The following is a 19,605-nucleotide window of genomic DNA, read 5'->3' as shown; positions in this document are numbered from 1 at the left end:
CCGGTTCGTGCGGCTAAGGCATTAGTCCCGGTTCATCTAGACGTTTTGGTCCCGGTTGGTGGGATGAACCGGGACCAATGGGCCTCGCTCCTGGCCCACAACTATTGGTCCCGGTTCGTGCCACAAACCGGGACTAAAGATTAGACCTTTAATCCCGGTTTGAGGCACGAACCGGGACTAATGGGGATGAGACCTTTAGTCCCGGTTCGTGCCACGAACCGGTACTAAAGATCCCATTTTCAAACTATACCCCCCCCCCCCTCCCCCCGTGGATCGCCTTTTCAGTTTTAAAAAAAATAAAAGAAAATGATGTAAATGTCAAAAAAATAAAAGAAAATAAGTTTCACATGTGATATGTGGTCTAGTTGTTGGGAAAATTTACAAATATGAATTTTGACTTTATTTACAAAATCTCTCTGGAATTTGTAAAATGCGCATAACTTTTGCATACGAACTCGGATGAAAAAGTTTTTTATATGAAAAATCATCTACTCGAAAAGTTACATCCGATGGAGACCGCCTACGGCCTGTTTGCAAATTTCTAGAATCCTCAAATTCCAAAAGGAAAAAAAGTTATGCTCAAATTTCAGTTTTTTTAAATTTCAGTTTTTTTAAATACTTATTCAAGAAGTATTAGTGTTACTAAATAATTATTCAAGAATATTAGTGTTATTAAATAATTATTTCACCTTTTTTGAATTTTGGTCAAATCTGGTCAAACTATGGTCAAATCTGGTCAAACTATGGTCAAACTTGGTCAAACAATGGTCAAAGTACTTATTCAAAAATATTAGTGTTACTAAAAAATTATTGTTTTTTAGAACAATAGTTTTAAACTCAAACAGTGAAATATGTGACTTAATGCTCAAGCTAAATTCCTGAGGGTTAATAGGATTGACATCTTACTATTGTCAGGAAAACAACAAGTGCCGACTTGGAAACGAGGGAGAATAGAACCCGGAAGTTAAGCGTGCTTAGGCTGGAGTAGTGAGAGGATCGGTGACCGTTCGGGAAGTGAGATGATTTGGAATGATGAGGGGTGATTAGAGATTAAATTGAGCAGTGATGAGGGGTGATTAGAGATTAGAGGTTAAAATAATTCAGAAATTTGAAAATAAAAAAATTCAAAAAAAAATTTCAAAAAAATTTCAAAAAAAAAATCAGGAAATTTCCTTTAGTACCGGTTGATATTACCAACCGGGACTAAAGGTGGACCGGCCACGTGGAGGGCCTTTAGTCCCGGTTCTGGATTGAACCGGGACTAAAGGGTCAGGGCATTAGTACCGACACTTTAGTCCCGGTTCCAGAACCGGGACTAAAGGCCCTTACGAACCGGGACTAAATGCCCTTTTTCTACCAGTGTTATTATGAATTTTTAAATGACATTTACATCATTTTCAAGTTCATATTCGATAAAAAACACTCCAAATAAATAATAATTGCAGCAGCATATAGATTCTAATTATGTATTATTCGGAACAAGAATAAGGAGCCACCTGACCTACCCGAGGAGGTTTAAGGAAAAGCTCGCAGGGTGAATACGTCGCCGAGCTAGCTGTCTCACGACGCGGATGCTCTAGCAAGGTTTAGCCAGTGGCTAGGCTTAGCCGCGAGTAGCACTCGATCTGGAGGCCACTAGCTGCCAGGGCAGTAAGTTAAAACACGATTTGGGCACCATTGTTGCAATGAGGGAGGGCGTCGGGTCCGTCTTGAGTCATGCCCACTGAGCTAAGGTTATCTGATATTTTTCTTGTCACATTGCAACGCACATGCATGTTTGCTAGCGAAATTAGCGCAGATGATGAAGGTAAACAAACGCTTCAAAGAAGACACTACGGTGAATTACTCTCCCTTTGCAACGCACGGCTATGCTTGCTAGTACTTATAAAATATCTTCATTGATTTAGTAAATGGAGAGTTTGCATTACGGTGTTATAGTTAGGCTTGTGTAGACGTTGCAAATGATTTGGGTGCCTCCCAAATCTCACAATGAAGTCGTTTCCGATGGTTCGGGGTTAAGTCTCGATCCAGAATAGAGCAACAGAGAAGAGGTTTATTTATTCATCATCTAATAAAATGAAAAAATAAAATATTCAAGTTAATTATTTAATTAAGGAAATGAATAGTTAATTTAGGAAAAGCCTATGGGCATTACAATTTATTCTGCAACTCTTAGGAACGCGAGTTGAGGATATTGGTACCTTATGCGTGTGTTGTAGATAGATAGATAGATAGATAGATAGATAGATAGATAGATAGATAGATAGAGATAGAGATAGAGATAGAGATAGAGATGGAGATACAGATAGAAAGATTCGATGTGTGCTAGATATGAACAAATATCTGAAACAGTTACTACTAAATTACCATGACCATGTAGCTCCAAATCTTCTAGTGGCCACCTTGCCTGTGGTTCGGTCTACTACTTCAGCATTTCCGAGTTACACAAAAAAATTCCCCATGCAGCACGAGAATTCTGCTATATAAGGAGGAGCAAAGCTACATAGCACACTCCACACTAGCCTGATAGCTACCTAAGACACTCAAAGCAACCATTTAGAACATACAATGGCAAGAGCAATTGCAACAATATTACTCATGGCCATCGTGCTTGCTGCCACTACACCTAGGACAAGCACCATGGACATCACAGATAGGGACTTGGCGTCAAAGGAGTCCCTATGGGCACTATACGAGCGCTGGTGCGAGCATCACAATGCGGGACGCAACCTCAGTGACATGGCCCGGCGCTTCAAAGTGTTCAAGGAGAACGCTCGCATGATCCATCAATTCAACCAAGGTGACACACCCTACAAGATGAGCCTCAACCTCTTTGGTGACATGACCGATGAGGAGGTCGGCCACATGTATGGTAGCTGCTCCAACCTTAGGTCAGACAGCGGGAAGCGACGCCAAGACTGGTTCACACACGGAGACGTTACTGTGCCTGGAAACATCCCACTGCATGTGGACTGGCGCATGAGAGGCTACGACCAACGGCCACCGGCGGTGACAAATGTGAAGATGCAAGGAGAGTGCGGGGCTTGTTGGGCCTTTGCGGCGACAGCAGCAGTGGAGGGCATCAACTCCATCAGGACTAGGAACCTGGTGTCATTGTCTGTGCAACAGCTGATAGACTGCGACAAGGGAAGTTTCGGCTGTCGTGGTGGCTACGTGTCATCGGCCTTCAAGTACATGATCAAACACCGCGGCATCGCCACGGCTACTAACTACCCATACGTCGCCCATGAGCATGACTACTGCTTGATGCCGAAGCAGAAACATGTCGTCACCATCGATGGCTTTAAGGAGGTGCCGTCAAATGATGAGGTGGCGTTGATGCAGGCGGTGGCAGCCCAACCTGTCATCGTGGTTGTCGACCCGAAGGCCTTCCAGCGCTATGGAGGAGGCGTCTTTGTGGGTCCGTGTGGGACGAATCGGACCCATACAATGACGGTGGTCGGCTATGGCACCACCCATGATCATGACCCCAATAGACGCATGCAATACTGGATCATAAAGAACTCGTGGGGCGCAAAATGGGGTGAAAACGGCTACATCCGCATGGCGCGCGGAGCCGGTCCCTCCAAGCAGGGCTTGTGTGGCATCCTGATGGAAGCTTCGTACCCAGTGAAAAAACAGTAACAAAGGTGGGAATGATATCATGAAGATAATTTAATGACAGCATCTAATAATCAAACAGGTGCACATGTGTGTAACCATATGATTTACATTCATTGAACAGCTAGACTTACTATTGACCAGAATCTAAGGTGGATAAATTTCTGCAAAAGTCAAACATATGTATGTTTGATGAGGATTCTAGAATAAAATGTGAAGATCCGCAAAAAATTATATAAAAATACATTTCATAACAGGTCTAATTATAAAAATGTGGTATTATAGATATTAATACTTTTTAAAAAATTGGACAAATATGCAGAAGTTTGACTTTTCAGAAAGTAATAGAGCTTATATTTTGGACTAGGGGAGTACTACTTATAAAAACACGAGTTTGGTGAATCCAAATGATCTGAGCCATCCAACCACCTATAACGTCTCACGCTACACCAATGGTGTATTCATCACAACATCAATAATTTTGACACCTGTTAATTACATTAATCATAATTGAAAATGATATTAATTGCATTAAGAATGATAAATCTTTGAATCAACATTAATTGCAGTTAATCTTGGATACTATCAAACTGGATGTTCGTGCACGTACACGATTACTAGTGAAGACATAATGTAGACTAGTGTTATTTGCTAGGTAGCAATGTCGTTGTTTGTACAGTTTGATCTATGTTTTCATATTTAGTTGTTTCTTTTAAACTTTTAGGTTGCCTGGCCCACTCGCTAGACTCTACTCTCCTTTTCACTAATGAAATGAACATGTGCATGCGTTCTCCTTAAGAAAAAGCAGCCTCACCTTGGGTCCCACTTCTAGAGAGGATATAACAACACCCCACATATGTAAAATGCATAATGGAACATCTCGATGCTTCTTCTCTGGGAACTACAACACTTGGTGTGTCTAGTAGCGTCATACGCCCCCGTGTCGCCCCGATCTGGCGACATGGGGGAAACGCCACCGCCGGTGACTCCCAAGACCACCTCTCCTTCCCCTCGTCTTGCCGCTGCCTGAGGGGACCATCGGCAAAGCTCGCGCGGGATCCTATGACGGCGGCGGCAGGGCATCTCATCTCGCGGCGGTATCTCAGATTTGGGCAGCTCCGTGGAATCCTGACGGCATCTTCCTTGTCCGTCGGCGGGGCTGCTCCTGGTTGGCAGCAAGTTGGTCGCTCGTGGCTGCGTGGTGTTGCTGCGCGGTCGGCGCAGGTCCTGCGGCCGTGCTAGTTCAGATCTTGGCCCGTACAAGTCAGCGTGCAGGTGTGCTGCATGCTACTAGACACCATGATGGTGCCAGCGGCTGGCTAGGCGGCGGCAGGCTGGATCGGGGCGGCGTGGGGGCCTCCTACCGTGATGCTTATGGTGGTGGTCCTCATGCTCTTTTTGCTTCACGGAAACGTCCTGCAAGACCGGTCATCCTTGATTTAGTCATCGACGTGTTCCAGAACTGCTGCTGGAGATCTTGCCTAGGATATCTGGATCGGACAAAATTCGGTTGTGCACGTCCATATCAGCCTACGAGGTTCTGAGGGCATGGCGTGAAGCTCTATTGGTTGATGACACCTTGGGACATGTCGGCTTCTCGGTTTCCACGGTGGAGACAACGATGGAGAAGGTCATGGTGGCCGAGATCGGAGGATCACCTAGACAGACGGAGCCTTGGTGGCGATAGAGTCAGCCAGGCTTCAGATAAGTCTCAAGAGCAGCAGTGATAAGTGGGGGGCGGCAACACTTGCGGATTTCATTTTTGGTGGTACTCCTCGAGTACCGAGTCGTCACTTTCAGGATGAAAACGTAAGGTCTGACCTTCATTGGTTGTGTCTGACGATTGCCTTGTTGAAGGAATTGTTTTGAGAGTGCGTACTTTCTTCAGGGTGAAAACCTAAGATTTTGGATCGGGCAACGACGGCGCTTATGCACTGTTCCCTTCTTGGAGGCGTTGCTTTTGGATACCTTTTTATATTTTTCGGGTGTTGTATTAGGTGGTGGTATGTGTGCTGCTGTTGAGAGGAGTCGGTCGCTGTGGCGGGATCTTTTTTTTCCTTTCTTTTAATTTTCTCCTTTGGCTGTGTGCATCCTGGATGTCTTTGTGACATCTTGTTGGTGCAGAGGCCGGGTGTAATTGGTATTTTCGTGGTATTAATATATTCCACTTTCAAAAAAATACAACACTTAAAATGGAAAAAATATATAATGTACAAATTGTTAGGTGAATTTTGATGAAGCATAGTCCAAAAAGTTGGATTCTCAGTCTAGCAGGGAGGACTAATTTAAATATGCATGACCATCTCCTTTGTTGCTAGGTAACTATCACCACAAATAAGAGTACCAATGGGTAACGAGTGGTTGGATGCAAAAATCAACCAAGCTATTAAGCGTACATACCTTTCTTCCCATAAAGGGCACACTCATCAACTAATAATGTGTCATCAAGTGGTTACAACGCAAAATAAGTGTACACACGTTTTCTTTATACAACCAACATGAAAAACGCACAATATAAAAAGAAAACATGGCAAATGCTTATGTCGAGGGTGGAAGTCCTATTTCTAGACTATGCCCCCACCCATGTTCGGTAAGAATCTCTCTAGCCATCTGCTCTAACCACGTACGCATTACCATGAACGTCGATCAATACTCCATTATATGTAGCATAGACAACATACAAAGCCAAAGCTTACAACAGTAGATAACCTATCACTAGTAGAAAACGGAGTTTTAAAACCGGTTTGTAAGGGCCTTTAGTGCCGGTTATGGAACCGACACTAAAGTGTGGGCACTAAGCCCCCCCCCCCCCCCCCCCGCGCTTTTAGTACCGGTTCGGCACGAACCGGCGCTAAACTGCCACCATGTGGCATGAGCTCACGCCCTGGTATGAGGGACCTTTAGTACCAGTTGGTGTTACCAACCGGTACTAAAGGTTTTCTTTGAATTTTTTTTTGAAAATTTTGAAAAAAAAAATTGATTTTTTTTTATTTTTAATTTTTCTAAATTATTTGATGATTTAGTCACTAATCACCTTTCTTAACTGCTCAAGTGTGGATCACTCATTCCAAATCATCTAACTTCCCGATCGGTCACCCATACCTCTCACTACTCCAGCCCGAGCACGCTTAACTTTCGGGTTTATTCTCCTTCGTTTCCAAGTCTGCACTTGTTGTTTTCCTGACAATAGTAAGATGTTAATCCTATTAACCTTCAGGAGTTTAGCTTGAGCATGAAGTCACATATTTTACCGTTTGAGTTTGAAACTATTATTCTAAAAAACAGTAATTATTTAGTAACGCTAATATTTCTTGAATAAGTTTGACCATAGTTTGACCAGATTTGACCAAAATTCAAAAAATTGAAATAATTATTTAGTAACACTAATATTCTTGAATAATTATGTAGTAACATTAATACTTCTTGAATAAGCAGTTTGACCAGATTTAACCAAATTTTTTAAAAAAAACTAAAATTTGACCATATATTTTTTTCCTTTTGGAATTTTAGGATTCTAAAAAATTCCAAACAAGCCGTAGGCGGTCTCCATCGGATGCGGATTTTCGTGCTGAATTTTTTGATATATTATACGTTTTTTCCGACATCGTATGCAAAAGTTATAGCCGTTTTACATTTTCCCTACACTTTTTGCAAAACATGTCCAAATTTAAGTTTTCAAATTTTCCTAACTAGTAGATGTAGTAATATAACTACATCTCGAAGGATTTTATATTTTGAAGTTTTTATCATTTTCTTTTGATTTTTTCAGAACTGAAATGGCGACACACGGGCGGGTGGGGGTAGAGTTTGAAAATTGCCCTATAGTGCCGGTTTGTGTCACAAACCGGTACTAAAGGTTATCCCTTTAGTACCGGTTGTGACACGAACCGGTACTAAAGGTGATCGTGGGGCCCCGGCCTGACGCCAGCCTGCCATCATCCCTTTAGTACCGGTTCGTGGCACGAACCGGTACTAAAGGTTCAACACGAACTGGCATTAATGCATACCCGTTCGAACCGGCACTAATGGTACAATTAGTGCCGGCTCAAATTCAAACCGGCACTAATGTGCTTCACGTTTGACCCTTTTTCTACTAGTGTATAAGGGAGATGAAGTTTTACTATTAAAAATATATCATTTTAACATAGCAAAAGCGAGCATACACTAGTGCAGAACCGGGCTTTAGTCCCGGTTCGTAAAGGCCTTTAGTGCCGGTTCCATAACCGGCACTAAAGGGTGGGCACTAAAGCCCCCCCCCCCTTTAGTACCGGTTCGGCACGAACCGGCGCTAAAGTGCCACCACGTGGCACGAGCTAGGCCACGGATGCGGTAGATCATTAGTATCGGTTGGTAACACCAACCGGTACTAAATGTTTGTGGGTTTTGGTTTTATTTTTTATTTTTCCTCTAAATTTGTGTTTTCAATTTAATTTAGGATTGTTTTACGTTATAATGAGTTGTTAAATCATTAGGTGAAAGTACCGTAGATTAGTTTTGACTGGATGCATGTGGATCCTAGCAGGCTGAGTGATCAAGTATATGCCATATATCCATATTACTTGATCACTTAGGTGATCAAGTAATATGGATATGGCATATACTTGATCACTTACCTAGGATCCATCCAGTTCAAACTAATTTGCGGTTTCTTTCATAAATGATATATATAATAACTCATCATCATCATCATCACCATCATGACATATTAATATATAAACTCTTGCATCATATCATCACCAACAACAGTATACTAGCTAGCTAAAAATCATCGTAGTCGTCATTACCACTATTTAATCATCAGTCATTACCGATATCTAATCACCACCAACACTAGCTTAAAGAAGAAACATTCACTTGTACCAGAAGCAAAGATATCATCGAGTTCAACATGGTCATGATATTATAGGCGTTCATAACAAGCAAATCACTCTTTGAGATCAAGTTCAGGACGAAGAATACGAACATGAGAGGACAAGTACTAAGAGCATGAACTAGCTAAATCACTCCTGCTGCTCCCTCTCAGGTAAAATAGCATAGAACATGTATAGCTCTCCTGATTCATCATACTGGAGCATGCAGATGAATCTGTCTCCTAATCGTGGGATGCGCTTCTCCTTGCTGCCCCCTAGTACTTCTCTGGGATCGTTAACAATTTTGCTCCAATCTTTCACTGTTAAGCATTCATCGCTTTCAGAAATCCTGAATGCACTCATGTGCAATGTAGGATATCTTGGTTGTAAGCTAACCATTGATATGCGACCTTTTGTCTCGATCCACTGAGGCACAACTGTCATCGGGAGTCCCTGTTGAAGAACATCGTATAGTAATTAATATACTTAGCAATGAAAGTTTACCTTCAAAAATAATGTATGCAAAAGATGCACTAAGGACAAATAGTAAAAATCTTATCATCTTTCCATTATAGATGTGACCGTAGTTCAATACGATCACTATTGGTCCCACGTTTTGAGTACTAACATTTCTAAGTGCGGGAAGAAAAATTTTCTTGACAGTATTAAGATCTTCAAGCCATGAAACATAATGACTTATCTCCTCGCAGTTTAGTTCAGCCCCGGGACAGTAGTAGGTCCTGTCTACCAAGCGCTAGACATGTTTGCTTGAACCGAAATAAGCTGACAATAGAAATTAGTTGTCAACTATTTTTGAATAAAAAATATCAAAGACATAAACATGGTTGAGAAAAACTCACATAATGGTAGAACTGGAGGCGTCTGCACATCGACCCAGATGTCTCTATTACCTTCAATATCATTTTCCGGACGAATATCAAAGGTGATAACCATATCAGGCTCAAATGCATAAGTCTTGCATAGTGCTTGCCAAGTTTTGCATTCAAAATGGGTGTATGTGTCTGCATTGTATAATTTGACGTTGAAACTATATCCATGCTCGGTCTTCAAGTAAACTCTCTTTACCTCCATACCATTCCTCGCACTGAAACCTATCTTATCCAAAACAAAAATTCTTGCATGGCAGGGGATGCGCTAGTAGAATAGTGAAAATTTAAAATTATAAGTTGAAGCAACTGAGGTATAAGTCATGCTTTATTATGAAAAAATACTTGCCGTTGTGACTTACTGTATACACTTCGAATGTCTCATCCAGCTTGATGCTAAAGCACCTATTATCAACAAGGAAATTTCTGTCGCACAGGCCGTGTTGGTCTTCACAGTGTTCGCACATAATGAAATCTTTTTTATCATCAGACGATATTTCCTATGTTCATATAGGTGAAATATTAAACACTTACTATCTAACATTAATTAATATCTAGCTAATTCTAATATTCATCTAACATTTGACATTAATATCTAACATATATTTCTATCTAATTCATCTAACATTTATATAAACTAAAAATATATAAAAAATTAAAAAAACATAAAAATCATTAACATTAACATCTAGCTAGTTAAGTTCTATATATAGGTGAAACATTACTAGTTCTATTATTTCAACTAATTCAACTAGTTCTATTAATTCAACTAATTCAACTAAGCATTTACTAAAAATAAACTAGTTATATTAATTCAACTAGTTCAAATCTCATATACCTAATTAATATCTAGCTAATTCATCTAACAATTGACATTAATATTTAGCTTTTCTATCTAATTCATATCTAACATTCGACATTAATCTAACATTCTTATCTAGGTAATTCATCTAATTAACAATTTGACATGTATTAATCTAAAAACAAAAAACAGAAAATAAGTAAAAAAAAGTGTGTGTGTGTGTGTGTGTGTGTGTGTGTGTGTGTATGGGTGTGTGTACGTACCAGCGGGGGCGGCGGCACGAGACGGCGACAACGGGGACGGCGCGACGGGGGCGGCGACCTCGACGACGGGGACGGCCGGGGCGCGCGACGATGGGGTCGATCGGGGCGCGCGACGACGGGGACGGGGACGGCCGGGGCGCACGATGATGGGGACGGGGACGGCCGGGGCGCGCGTGACGACGGGGACGGGGACGGCCGGGGCGCCACGACGGCGACGGGGATGGGGACGGGGCACGATACGTGGCGGGGTGGGGGCGACGACGAAGACGAACAAGAACTAACTGAAAATTTTCGTAAGTGTTGTATATATAGGAGAGGCCTTTCGTACCGGTTGGAGCCACCAACCGGTACTAAAGGCCAACTTTGGCCAGGCCAAGAGGCGGGAAGAGTAGGCCATTAGTACCGGTTGGTGGCTCCAACCGGTACTAAAGACCACCCTTTAGTACCGGTTGGAGCCACGAACCGGTACTAAAGGTGGTGCGCTGCTGCACAAAGTTTAGTCCCACCTCGCTGGGCGAAGGGCAGCCGCACTGGTTTATAAACCCAGCCGCGGTTGCCCTTTTGAACTCCTCTATAAAGCAGGCTTCTGGGCCTAACTACGGCGCGCTACCCTGTGAGCCTGCTGGGCCTTGTGGGCCTAAAATTGCACGCCCGTGGTCTAGCAGGCCCATAGGGCAGCGCCCCAAATTGTTTATATATAGTTTTTTTTCTTTTCTGCTTTATTTTTTCTATTTATTTCTAAGTAGTTTTTTATATAGTTTTTTCTTTCTTGCTATATTTATTTTCTTCTATTTATTTCTGAGTAGTTTTTTTATATAGTTTTTTCTTTTCTGCTATAGTTTTTTTCTTTTCTTCTTTTTTCTTTTCTGCTTTATTTATTTTCTTCTATTCATTTATTTTTATATACCATGCCAAGTTGATGGTTGAAAGTTGATGGCGTGGCTTTGAATGGTGCATACTGAATGCATAAAAAGTCTGGAGTTATAATAAGTTTAAAAAAATGAAGTGCCAGTGTAACACATGAGTTTTCGTCCGAAACCGACCCTGATACTTTGAAAGAGATTGTCTAGTTTGTACACGAAGTGCATCCAGTTTTTGCCGTACAAGAAGAAGTCCGGGGTTGTAATAAGTTATTAAAAATAAAAAAGAGGTGCAATGCTCGTTAATTAGCTTCAAGCCTTTCGGAATATTGTAAATTGCACTACACATAGCTCCGTGCAGTCTACCCTATTTCTTAAGGTTTGAAGCTAAGCAACGTGCAGGTGAGCATTGAGCCTCTTCTTCATCGTCTTTGCACTCAGGGCTTATAAACCACTCCTAGTGCCTCTCTCTTCGCGAGGTGGGACTAAAAACAGCTTGCTAAGAAACTCTAGTACTGGTTCATGCCATGAACCAGTACTAAAGATGCTCGTCGGGCCCAGCCTGACCTGACACAACCTCATTAGTACCAGTTCGTGGCGCGAACCGGTGCTAAAGGTTCGCCACGAACCGGTACTAAAGAGCTCCTCCCGCCTAGCCGTTGGAACCGACACTAATAGACACATTAGTGCCGGCTCAAATTCAAACCGGGACTAATGTGTCTCATTTTGTAGTGCTGTTCAATTTCAGGGTCATTTAGCTCAAAACAAATCATTAAATGCATGAAAAATAGCAAATGAAGGCAGAAATTGTTGAAAGTTGATGACGTCGCTTTGAATGGTGCATACTGAATGCACAAAAAGTCTAGAGTTGTAATAAGTTTTAAAAAAATGAAATGCCTTTGTAACAGATGAGTTTTCGTCAGAAACCCGGATACTTCGAAAGAGATTGTCCAGTTTGTAAACGAAGTGCATCCAGTTTTTTCCGTAACCCTCTGTACTTTTCTGCACATGCTATGCCAAGTTTCGACTTTTTCAGAGTTCATTTGTAGTGCTTTTCAATTTCAGTGCCATGCTATGTGGGTGAAATTGATGATGTCGCTTTGAATGGTGCATACGGAACGCAAAAAATATAAGCGCATTTAGATAATGATCTTATATTACTTTACAGTCTGAATTGTCAATATGATCTTATACATCAAAAATACTTTGATGATCAGTGATCTTTTTGTGTACAATCTGAATTGTCAATATGAGTCCTCAACGTTTGTAAACCGGTGAAGACTCATATTGCGGCCACAAATTCTACACATAGAGTTCAATGAAGACCAAGTGTTTGTGATAGTTTGAGAAGTAACATATTGAAGGTGGTAAAAACCTTGTTAGGGGAGCGAGGTGGGACTAAAAACAGCTTGCCATAACCTCATTAGTACCGGTTCGTGATACGAATCAGCACTAAATGATGATGGTGGGGCCATAGCCTGACCGCAGGCTGCCACAGGCTCTTTAGTACCGGTTCGTGGCATGAACCGGTACTAAAGGTTCGCCATGAACCGGTACTATTGATCGCCGCCATGAACCGGTACTATTGATCATATTAGTGTCGGTTCTGTTACAAACGGCACTAATGTGCTTCACATTTGACCATTTTTCTACTAGTGATAATAAGAGAAACGCTCCCACCCTTATTAGTGTACTAAACTTGTTAGCTATACCATCGAGCCAGTGACCATATATAGTCGCAAATTGATGGATACAAATTGGATGCTATTTCAATGGTTTACAATGTTGAACGCGTGAAAATTACACTAGAAGAAGAGAATTAGTTTGTCTCATCATGAGCACAAAAACAATACTTCTGGCTTTCCAACCAATTATGGTGCATGAGGTTCTCCTTTGTTAGTACAACTGCACAACGATGGTACCACATAAAAATCTTAACATTAGTGATCTATATTTTCCACTCGAGTCTCCAAGTGCAAAAGCGCCTTATACATTGTGTCGACTGTGAAAGACCCATTTCGCTTTAGGTTCATCCCGTCCTTGCTTCAGGTGCATCGAATCCAAATGGACTAGAAGATTGTGCCATGGCAGAAGACGGCGGCCATGAAAATCCTACCAAAAAGATATATCCGATGCGGAGGAGCTTAGAACTTGCACAATAGTATCATCCTTATTCCAAGCAATTTAGTATGATGTTGGATAGTGTTCCAGATAGTAGAGTTTCCCAATAACTTCTCCCCCAGAAGAAAATATCGGAATTATCCTCGACCATGAACGAACGAAAATGAAAACGATCTGTCTTTGCCGCCAAGGGTCATGCCCAAAAATGTGATCCCCAGGCTTCCAACTTGCTTGAGACGTAGCTTTCCGGACTAAATACTTTTTGTGCAAGATGGTTAGCCATACACAATCCTCGGTAACAAGCTAGTAAAACGATTTACTAAGTATATGGCTAGGCAATGCCAGTCTCCGAGAGCAATACCCAGTCTTATACGTCATTGCTCGCGATAAGAGTAATACTATTGTGCAAGTGCTTAGTTCATCCCCGCCTCAGGCGGGATTTGATTGGCCCCCGACTTTTGTCATGGCATAATATTTTATCCCGTCTAGATTCGATTAATCTGACACAAGGTTGGGATGTGTTTCACTGGAAACTCACAACATCAGGGTCTTACACAGTAGACTCGATGTACCGTGCGCTTATGCATTCCGAGGTGCCAGTGAATAATAACAAGAAAATCTAGAAGTCAAAGATTCCACTAAAAGTTAAAATCTGCTGCTCTGTATAGAGGCACAAGATAATATCGCACAGATCCCACCACTACAACGAACTGTCCAGATATGGAGTCCATTTGTGCTGGTGCACACAAACTCCACGTCCCTTGTTGTTGAGCTACACAAAATTCTCGTTACATAGCATGTATCTGTTTTGTGAGTTCTCTTACCCACACTAAACCACAAAGATCTTCTCTAGCTACTCCTAATTAAAGGGGCAGAACGTAGGTCGTTCGTTAGTTTGTTACTAGATGTTCGTTAATAAAGTTTCCAATAATACATTGCTTGTGCTCAGATGGGTGAACTATTATACATTTCACTCAAGAGTCAAGAGTCTCTGTCAAACTAACAACTCCTCGTGGCCGACCTGCTTGATGCATGCCCGTAAGAGAACCCTGTATTTCGCAGCTACACCTGTGAAGCCATCTTGATATTCTTCTCCTCCAACTTTATCTTATCCTCCTTGTCACCATTACGAGCGTTACTACTGCAGCATCCTTGTTTCACGGTGGATGCTGCTGATGCAGATGCTAGACTAGGTGGCGGTGGCGGTGGCGGTGGCTGTTGCTGCTCCTTGCTCTTCCCCAAGAGCACGCTGTACAGCCCGGCGACCAGCAGCGCCCCGCCAAGGACGCTGCCAAGGTGAACGACCTCACCGAGGAAGAAGGAGGAGCAGAACATGGTGAGCACGAGCCCTACCGGATTAGTCATGGCCAGAAACACGGGGCCTCGCCTCTCGATGCACCACGCCTGCAGGTAGAAAGACACCCCCGTCACCACGAACCCGGAGTAGGCCAAGGCGACGAGCCCCACATCCAGCCGTAGCCTCCACACGACGGACATGTCCTTCCCGAAAGCGGTCACCGCAGCCGCCAGGGCGAGCGACTGTGCCGTGCTGAGCAGGCATTGCAGTGTCGTGGCTAGCAACTTATTGGGGTACTCGGTGAGGAGGCGCGCTTGGAGGACGATCCAGAGCGACCACGTCAGGTTGGCCAGGAGCATCAGGAACGTGCCTTTCATCCAATCCCCTTGCTTCCCGCCGGCCATGGCGGCGGCGAAGGCGCGGTGGTGGTTGAGGGGGTTCAGTGGCGGGCCGGCGTAGAGGGCGATGACAAGGACCCCGGCGACACAGAGCGCGACGCCGGCGAGCTTTGCTTTACCCGAGGCGGTGCGGAGCTTGATGGCTTCGAAATGTAGGAGGACGGCGAAGAGGAAGGTGAAGACGGGGATGGAGTTGCTCGTGGCTGAAGCCACCGTCGCGGAGGTGTACTTGAGGCTCATGTTGTGCAGGTTCATGCTCACCGTGTTCCTGCGTACGTGTGCAATACTTGTTACTGTTACACGTACGCATGTACTCCTATATATGATCGATCACTTCCTCGGTCCATTTAAGCAAAAAACAAACGACGAATCCAAAGGGCAATGTTAATGGTGTCGTGCTCTTACTCTTACCCGAGTAAAGCATACATGAATATCTTGGTGAACAACCACAGTGACATAGGTGACGTGTTTCTCCTGCAAAATCATTGACATTCATGGATACGACTCATATTAAGAGGGATCGATCAGCTAGTTATGTCTTGATCGAGTAACTAAGTAACTAATTAGTTAGTTAATTACCTTTCAAGGAAGATGGCGAGGGGTAGCAAGAGAAGACTGGCGGCTGCCTGGCGGTAGAAGATGAACACAAAGGTATTCATGCCGCCGTCGAAGGCCGCCTTGGAGACGATGTACATGCCGGTGTAGATCACCCGAATCACCATTGCAACAACGTACACCTTCTTCCCTGCATCCGTCGACATGCCTAGCTTCTTCTCCCGACTGATCGACAAGTATTCACTTCTCACTGATGAGTATGCCTTATATAATCAAAGCTCAACCGGGAATGCACCTATGCTCATGTTCGTTCACCACTAAATCATAATAACTGGTCATATAAGAAGGCAAGATGAACATCACCCAAGTACCCTACATGTTTTTAGCTAAGTTGCACTTTCCACTTTTCATAAGGGCAGGAAAAATGTATTGTCATATATTCATAATTGAAATCCACGTGAGAGATAACATACTTCAACATACAGACATTGAAGTTGATTCGTTGTATACAAACATTAAGGAAACACTAATGATTAACAATCCAAGGCATCATATCTTGAGGATCACGGTTCGAAGGCTATCCCCTGTCGTTCTAACTTCTCCTATCCATTGCCGCATCAACCAGAGACAAAAGGCAAACCTTGCAGAATCATCATTGAGTGCGGGAAATCCGGGAGGCCAGATCATCCTAAATTGACAGATAATATAGATGCGTGGCTCATTTCCTGTCAACTCATACACTTTACACAGCACCTTGCACTTGATATCTCGGTAGAGTATGCATCGATCCATTTAGATCGATACAAGCAAAAAAATGACAGCATTTCATTTACACACATAGTGATTAGCAAGCATCAATAACTTCTATTATACTTCTGATATAGATTCAGTCTATTTCAATAAATAATGATATAGTTTAAGCTCTCATAAGGGTATTGGCCAAGGAATGGAAATGGAACCCCCGTCGACTTGCATTGCCCTAACATGACCATTCTAACAAAGAAACAGAAAAACTCAATTACTCCAAATATCTTGCTGACCTTGAAGCACACCAATGATATCACATCAAACATGTACCATAAGTGATGTAATGAATTCAACAGAAGAAATTACTCAACGAGGTATTACCTGCAATGTAGAAATTTGTATACGGATAATACATTCTGAAGTGTGTGCATTCTCTCCTTCCAATATATCTGAACTGCACCGACTCGAGCTGGAGGATGAAATCATGAGAATCCGAAGACAGAAATATCGCATTTGTGTCCTCATCATACCCCGCCAACAGGATGACATTTTTCCTGCGCGCGGGTCTTGAAAAGAGCTCGTCCAGTTGAACACATTTCTGCAGCACCCATGAGACAATACCATCACCGTTTGACTTCCTCCCCCATAACTCAATGCTCAGTTTTAACTTTGAAAGAACCACAAGGCCAGGGCAATTATCTTCTCCTCGTAAGATCTGAAAGCACATGTCGACGCTAGAACCAGTAACATGGGCATATGTTGTCGGCTTCTCAATCACAACAAGGGTCCGCCTTTCAAAATCAAACTCAAGGATGTTTGCTCCAGAGAGCAACCAGTAAAGTGCATTCCCAACCATGACACTGGGCCTTGCCACATTAGCAATCTTGCATGTATCCGTTATGGATATAATATCGCCCCATGTATTAGACTTGGAGTCGTAGAGGCAAACAGATACCTTTGTTTGGTTAGCGAAATCTTCCTGGCACACCAGTACCAGTTTGAATGTGCTCAAGCAGTTCTCATTGTGCAAGTGCTGATGAACGTCGCGGGCAGAGCACATCACCGCCGCGCTCATAACAGAGGTTTCGAAGCCATCACTCACGGCTGGTGGAAAAGCCAAGTGGTTTTTGCCCCCGGTGGTGGGTTCCCAAATGATGGCTTCATGGCGCGCACGGTGGAGGACGAGGGCGATGCCATCGCGGCAGCCAAGGAAGACACCTCCTCCAGAATAAGGATGAAACAGGTTCTCCGGCAACGCTGCTGCAATGAGGTCCAACTGGTCCGAAATTGGAGTGAAGTTGGGGGCTTCATTAAATTGTTGGTAGAAGAAGCCGAGGAGCTTCCAATGGTGCTTGCGGAAGCGCCCGAGGAATTGAGGGTCGAAGAGGATGCGGCGCCATCGCTTGTAGACGAGGGAGGCGTTGCGGAGGGAGGATGGCTTCGGAGTGAGGCGGAGGAGGATCTCGATTAGGAGGTCATCATCATTGAGCACCTTGGACACAGGGTCAGTTGGTGTCAAGAACACTCGGGCCTGCCATCAACCCTGAAATGCAGCAAAAACCACAAGAAATCGAATCAGTGGGCCGATTTTTCAATCAACGCGGACTCATATACAATTTTACATACATCTGGCAGACCAGCCCAATATACACAAAATGAAGGGAGAAACTAGAGCTCCTACCCTTGGGCAATCTCCGCAGGATCCATCCTATCTGTCAGAGCAACCTCTCGTCTCTTTCTCTCAGCTGTCGAAACAATGAAACGTTAAGGCTTATGAGTGGGAATCAAGCTAAGTTTTTCACTCGGAAAGAAGAGAAATCAAAAAAATTACAAGGAGATGGAGTAGGAGAGGAAGGAGAAGGGGTGACCCGACCTCAAATCTTCAGTGGCTGTGATCATATATTAACACTTATTACTTGGACACTTGATCATTTGCCATATTACTTTGCACTCCCTCCGTCCGAAAATACTTGTCCTAAAAAATGGATAGAATGGATGTATCTATAACTAGAATAAGTCTAGTTACAACCGTTTCAAGGACAAGTATTTCCGGACGGAGGGAGTATCTATTAATCGTTTGCCCCAATATTACATTTGGTCTATTGATCAATTTCCACATATTAGATTGATCTATTTATCTTTTGTCCCGTATTACCTTGCCTTTAATCATTTCCCCCATATTAGACTGGTCCACTGATAATTTCCCTCATATTACACATAAACACAAGAGAATTGGCCTATACCTATATGCAGATTAGGCATGCATGTAACTTTAGTTCCTACTTTTCTTGTCTCAGCTTGACGGTTCTGCAACTCAAACGACAAATAAAAAGATAGTAGTAGGCATCAATTGTTGACCGAGAGGAAGTGTAGTGCTACAACACAAGGCAATGTGGAAGATATTGCCGATTTCAAATCCACATCTGGTCTTACTTATAATCAATCTGCAACAAACTTAATGACAGGCGGATATGACGAAATTGAGATGAGGAACTACGAAAAGGGGGGAACTGAGAAGGGAATTATGGAGAGGAGAAGGGAGATTGGTTCGGATCCTGGAGTGGCCCGTGACCAGCGCGGGGGCCGGCGGGAGGGAGGAGGGCGGCCATTACCTGGCCGGTGATCCGGTGCAGATGGAGATGGCGGCAGGTTGTTCCGATCGGACACCGCCGCCGACGAGCTAGGGGAAAAGAGAAAGGAAAATATATCAGTAGGAGATGGAGAAGGAGATGAAGGAGAAGGGGCGGACTGACCTCGATTCGAGGGTGGCTGCCGCCGACGGAGCCGATTGAGGTCGGCGGCGCCGCCGCTCCTCCGTCCTCCCACTGCAGTGGAGAGAGACCGCGGAGGGACGACAGAGCGGAGCAAACTGCAGGCGTGCAGTGAGGCCTACCCTATAATCCTGGCCTGGACAAGCCCGGCCCACTGTCAATTTCTATTTAAGAATAAAACAGCGGAGTCCCCAATCCAAAGCCCATCTATCCACGTAAACCTTTTTTTTTACCCCTCAAAAAAAACGTAAACCTTTTTTTTATGAATATCCATGTAAACCTTACTTCGTGTGATTTGTTTCTCAAAAAAAAAATTGTGTGATTGCGGATAAAAAATACTTCTACAACCTGTACTCATGGAAGACATGGTCTGGTGTTTGTTTCGCAAAGAGCAGATTGAATGTTAACAGGAAAAATTACGCAGGAAATCGTT

General features: G+C 43.3%; 2 protein-coding genes across 2 annotated transcripts; one reads left to right on the top strand and one right to left on the bottom strand.

Moving 5' to 3' along the window:
* The first annotated feature begins 2,398 nt into the window (after window positions 1–2,398).
* On the top strand, window positions 2,399–3,712 carry LOC123130069 (ervatamin-B-like). The gene has a single exon (XM_044550024.1). The coding sequence runs from the start codon at window positions 2,569–2,571 to the stop codon at window positions 3,643–3,645; it is 1,077 nt and encodes a 358-aa protein (XP_044405959.1). The 5' UTR covers window positions 2,399–2,568; the 3' UTR covers window positions 3,646–3,712.
* A 10,385-nt stretch (window positions 3,713–14,097) lies between these two features.
* LOC123131741 (WAT1-related protein At5g64700) lies at window positions 14,098–19,265 on the bottom strand. The gene is made up of 7 exons (XM_044551415.1): window positions 19,155–19,265; window positions 19,014–19,081; window positions 18,083–18,146; window positions 16,783–17,944; window positions 15,679–16,647; window positions 15,511–15,573; window positions 14,098–15,367 (listed from the first exon to the last, which is right to left on the bottom strand). Exons 5-7 carry the CDS (start codon window positions 15,858–15,860, stop codon window positions 14,467–14,469), a joined length of 1,146 nt encoding a protein of 381 aa, XP_044407350.1. The 5' UTR covers window positions 15,861–16,647; window positions 16,783–17,944; window positions 18,083–18,146; window positions 19,014–19,081; window positions 19,155–19,265; the 3' UTR covers window positions 14,098–14,466.
* Between the last annotated feature and the right edge of the window lie 340 nt (window positions 19,266–19,605).

The sequence above is a fragment of the Triticum aestivum genome, chromosome 6A (genome assembly GCF_018294505.1).
Source record: "Triticum aestivum cultivar Chinese Spring chromosome 6A, IWGSC CS RefSeq v2.1, whole genome shotgun sequence".
Lineage (NCBI taxonomy): Eukaryota > Viridiplantae > Streptophyta > Magnoliopsida > Poales > Poaceae > Triticum > Triticum aestivum.
This window is presented reverse-complemented; position numbering and strand designations above follow the sequence as displayed.

Coding starts and splice junctions, on each gene's coding strand:
- LOC123130069 (XM_044550024.1), top strand. CDS start 2,569: ATGGCAAGAGCAATTGCAACAATATTACTCATGGCCATCGTGCTTGCT.
- LOC123131741 (XM_044551415.1), bottom strand. CDS start 15,860: ATGTCGACGGATGCAGGGAAGAAGGTGTACGTTGTTGCAATGGTGATT. Junction 15,574..15,678: donor CTCGCCATCTTCCTTGAAAG/GTAATTAACTAA, acceptor ATGATTTTGCAG/GAGAAACACGTCACCTATGT. Junction 15,368..15,510: donor TTCATGTATGCTTTACTCGG/GTAAGAGTAAGA, acceptor ACACGTACGCAG/GAACACGGTGAGCATGAACC.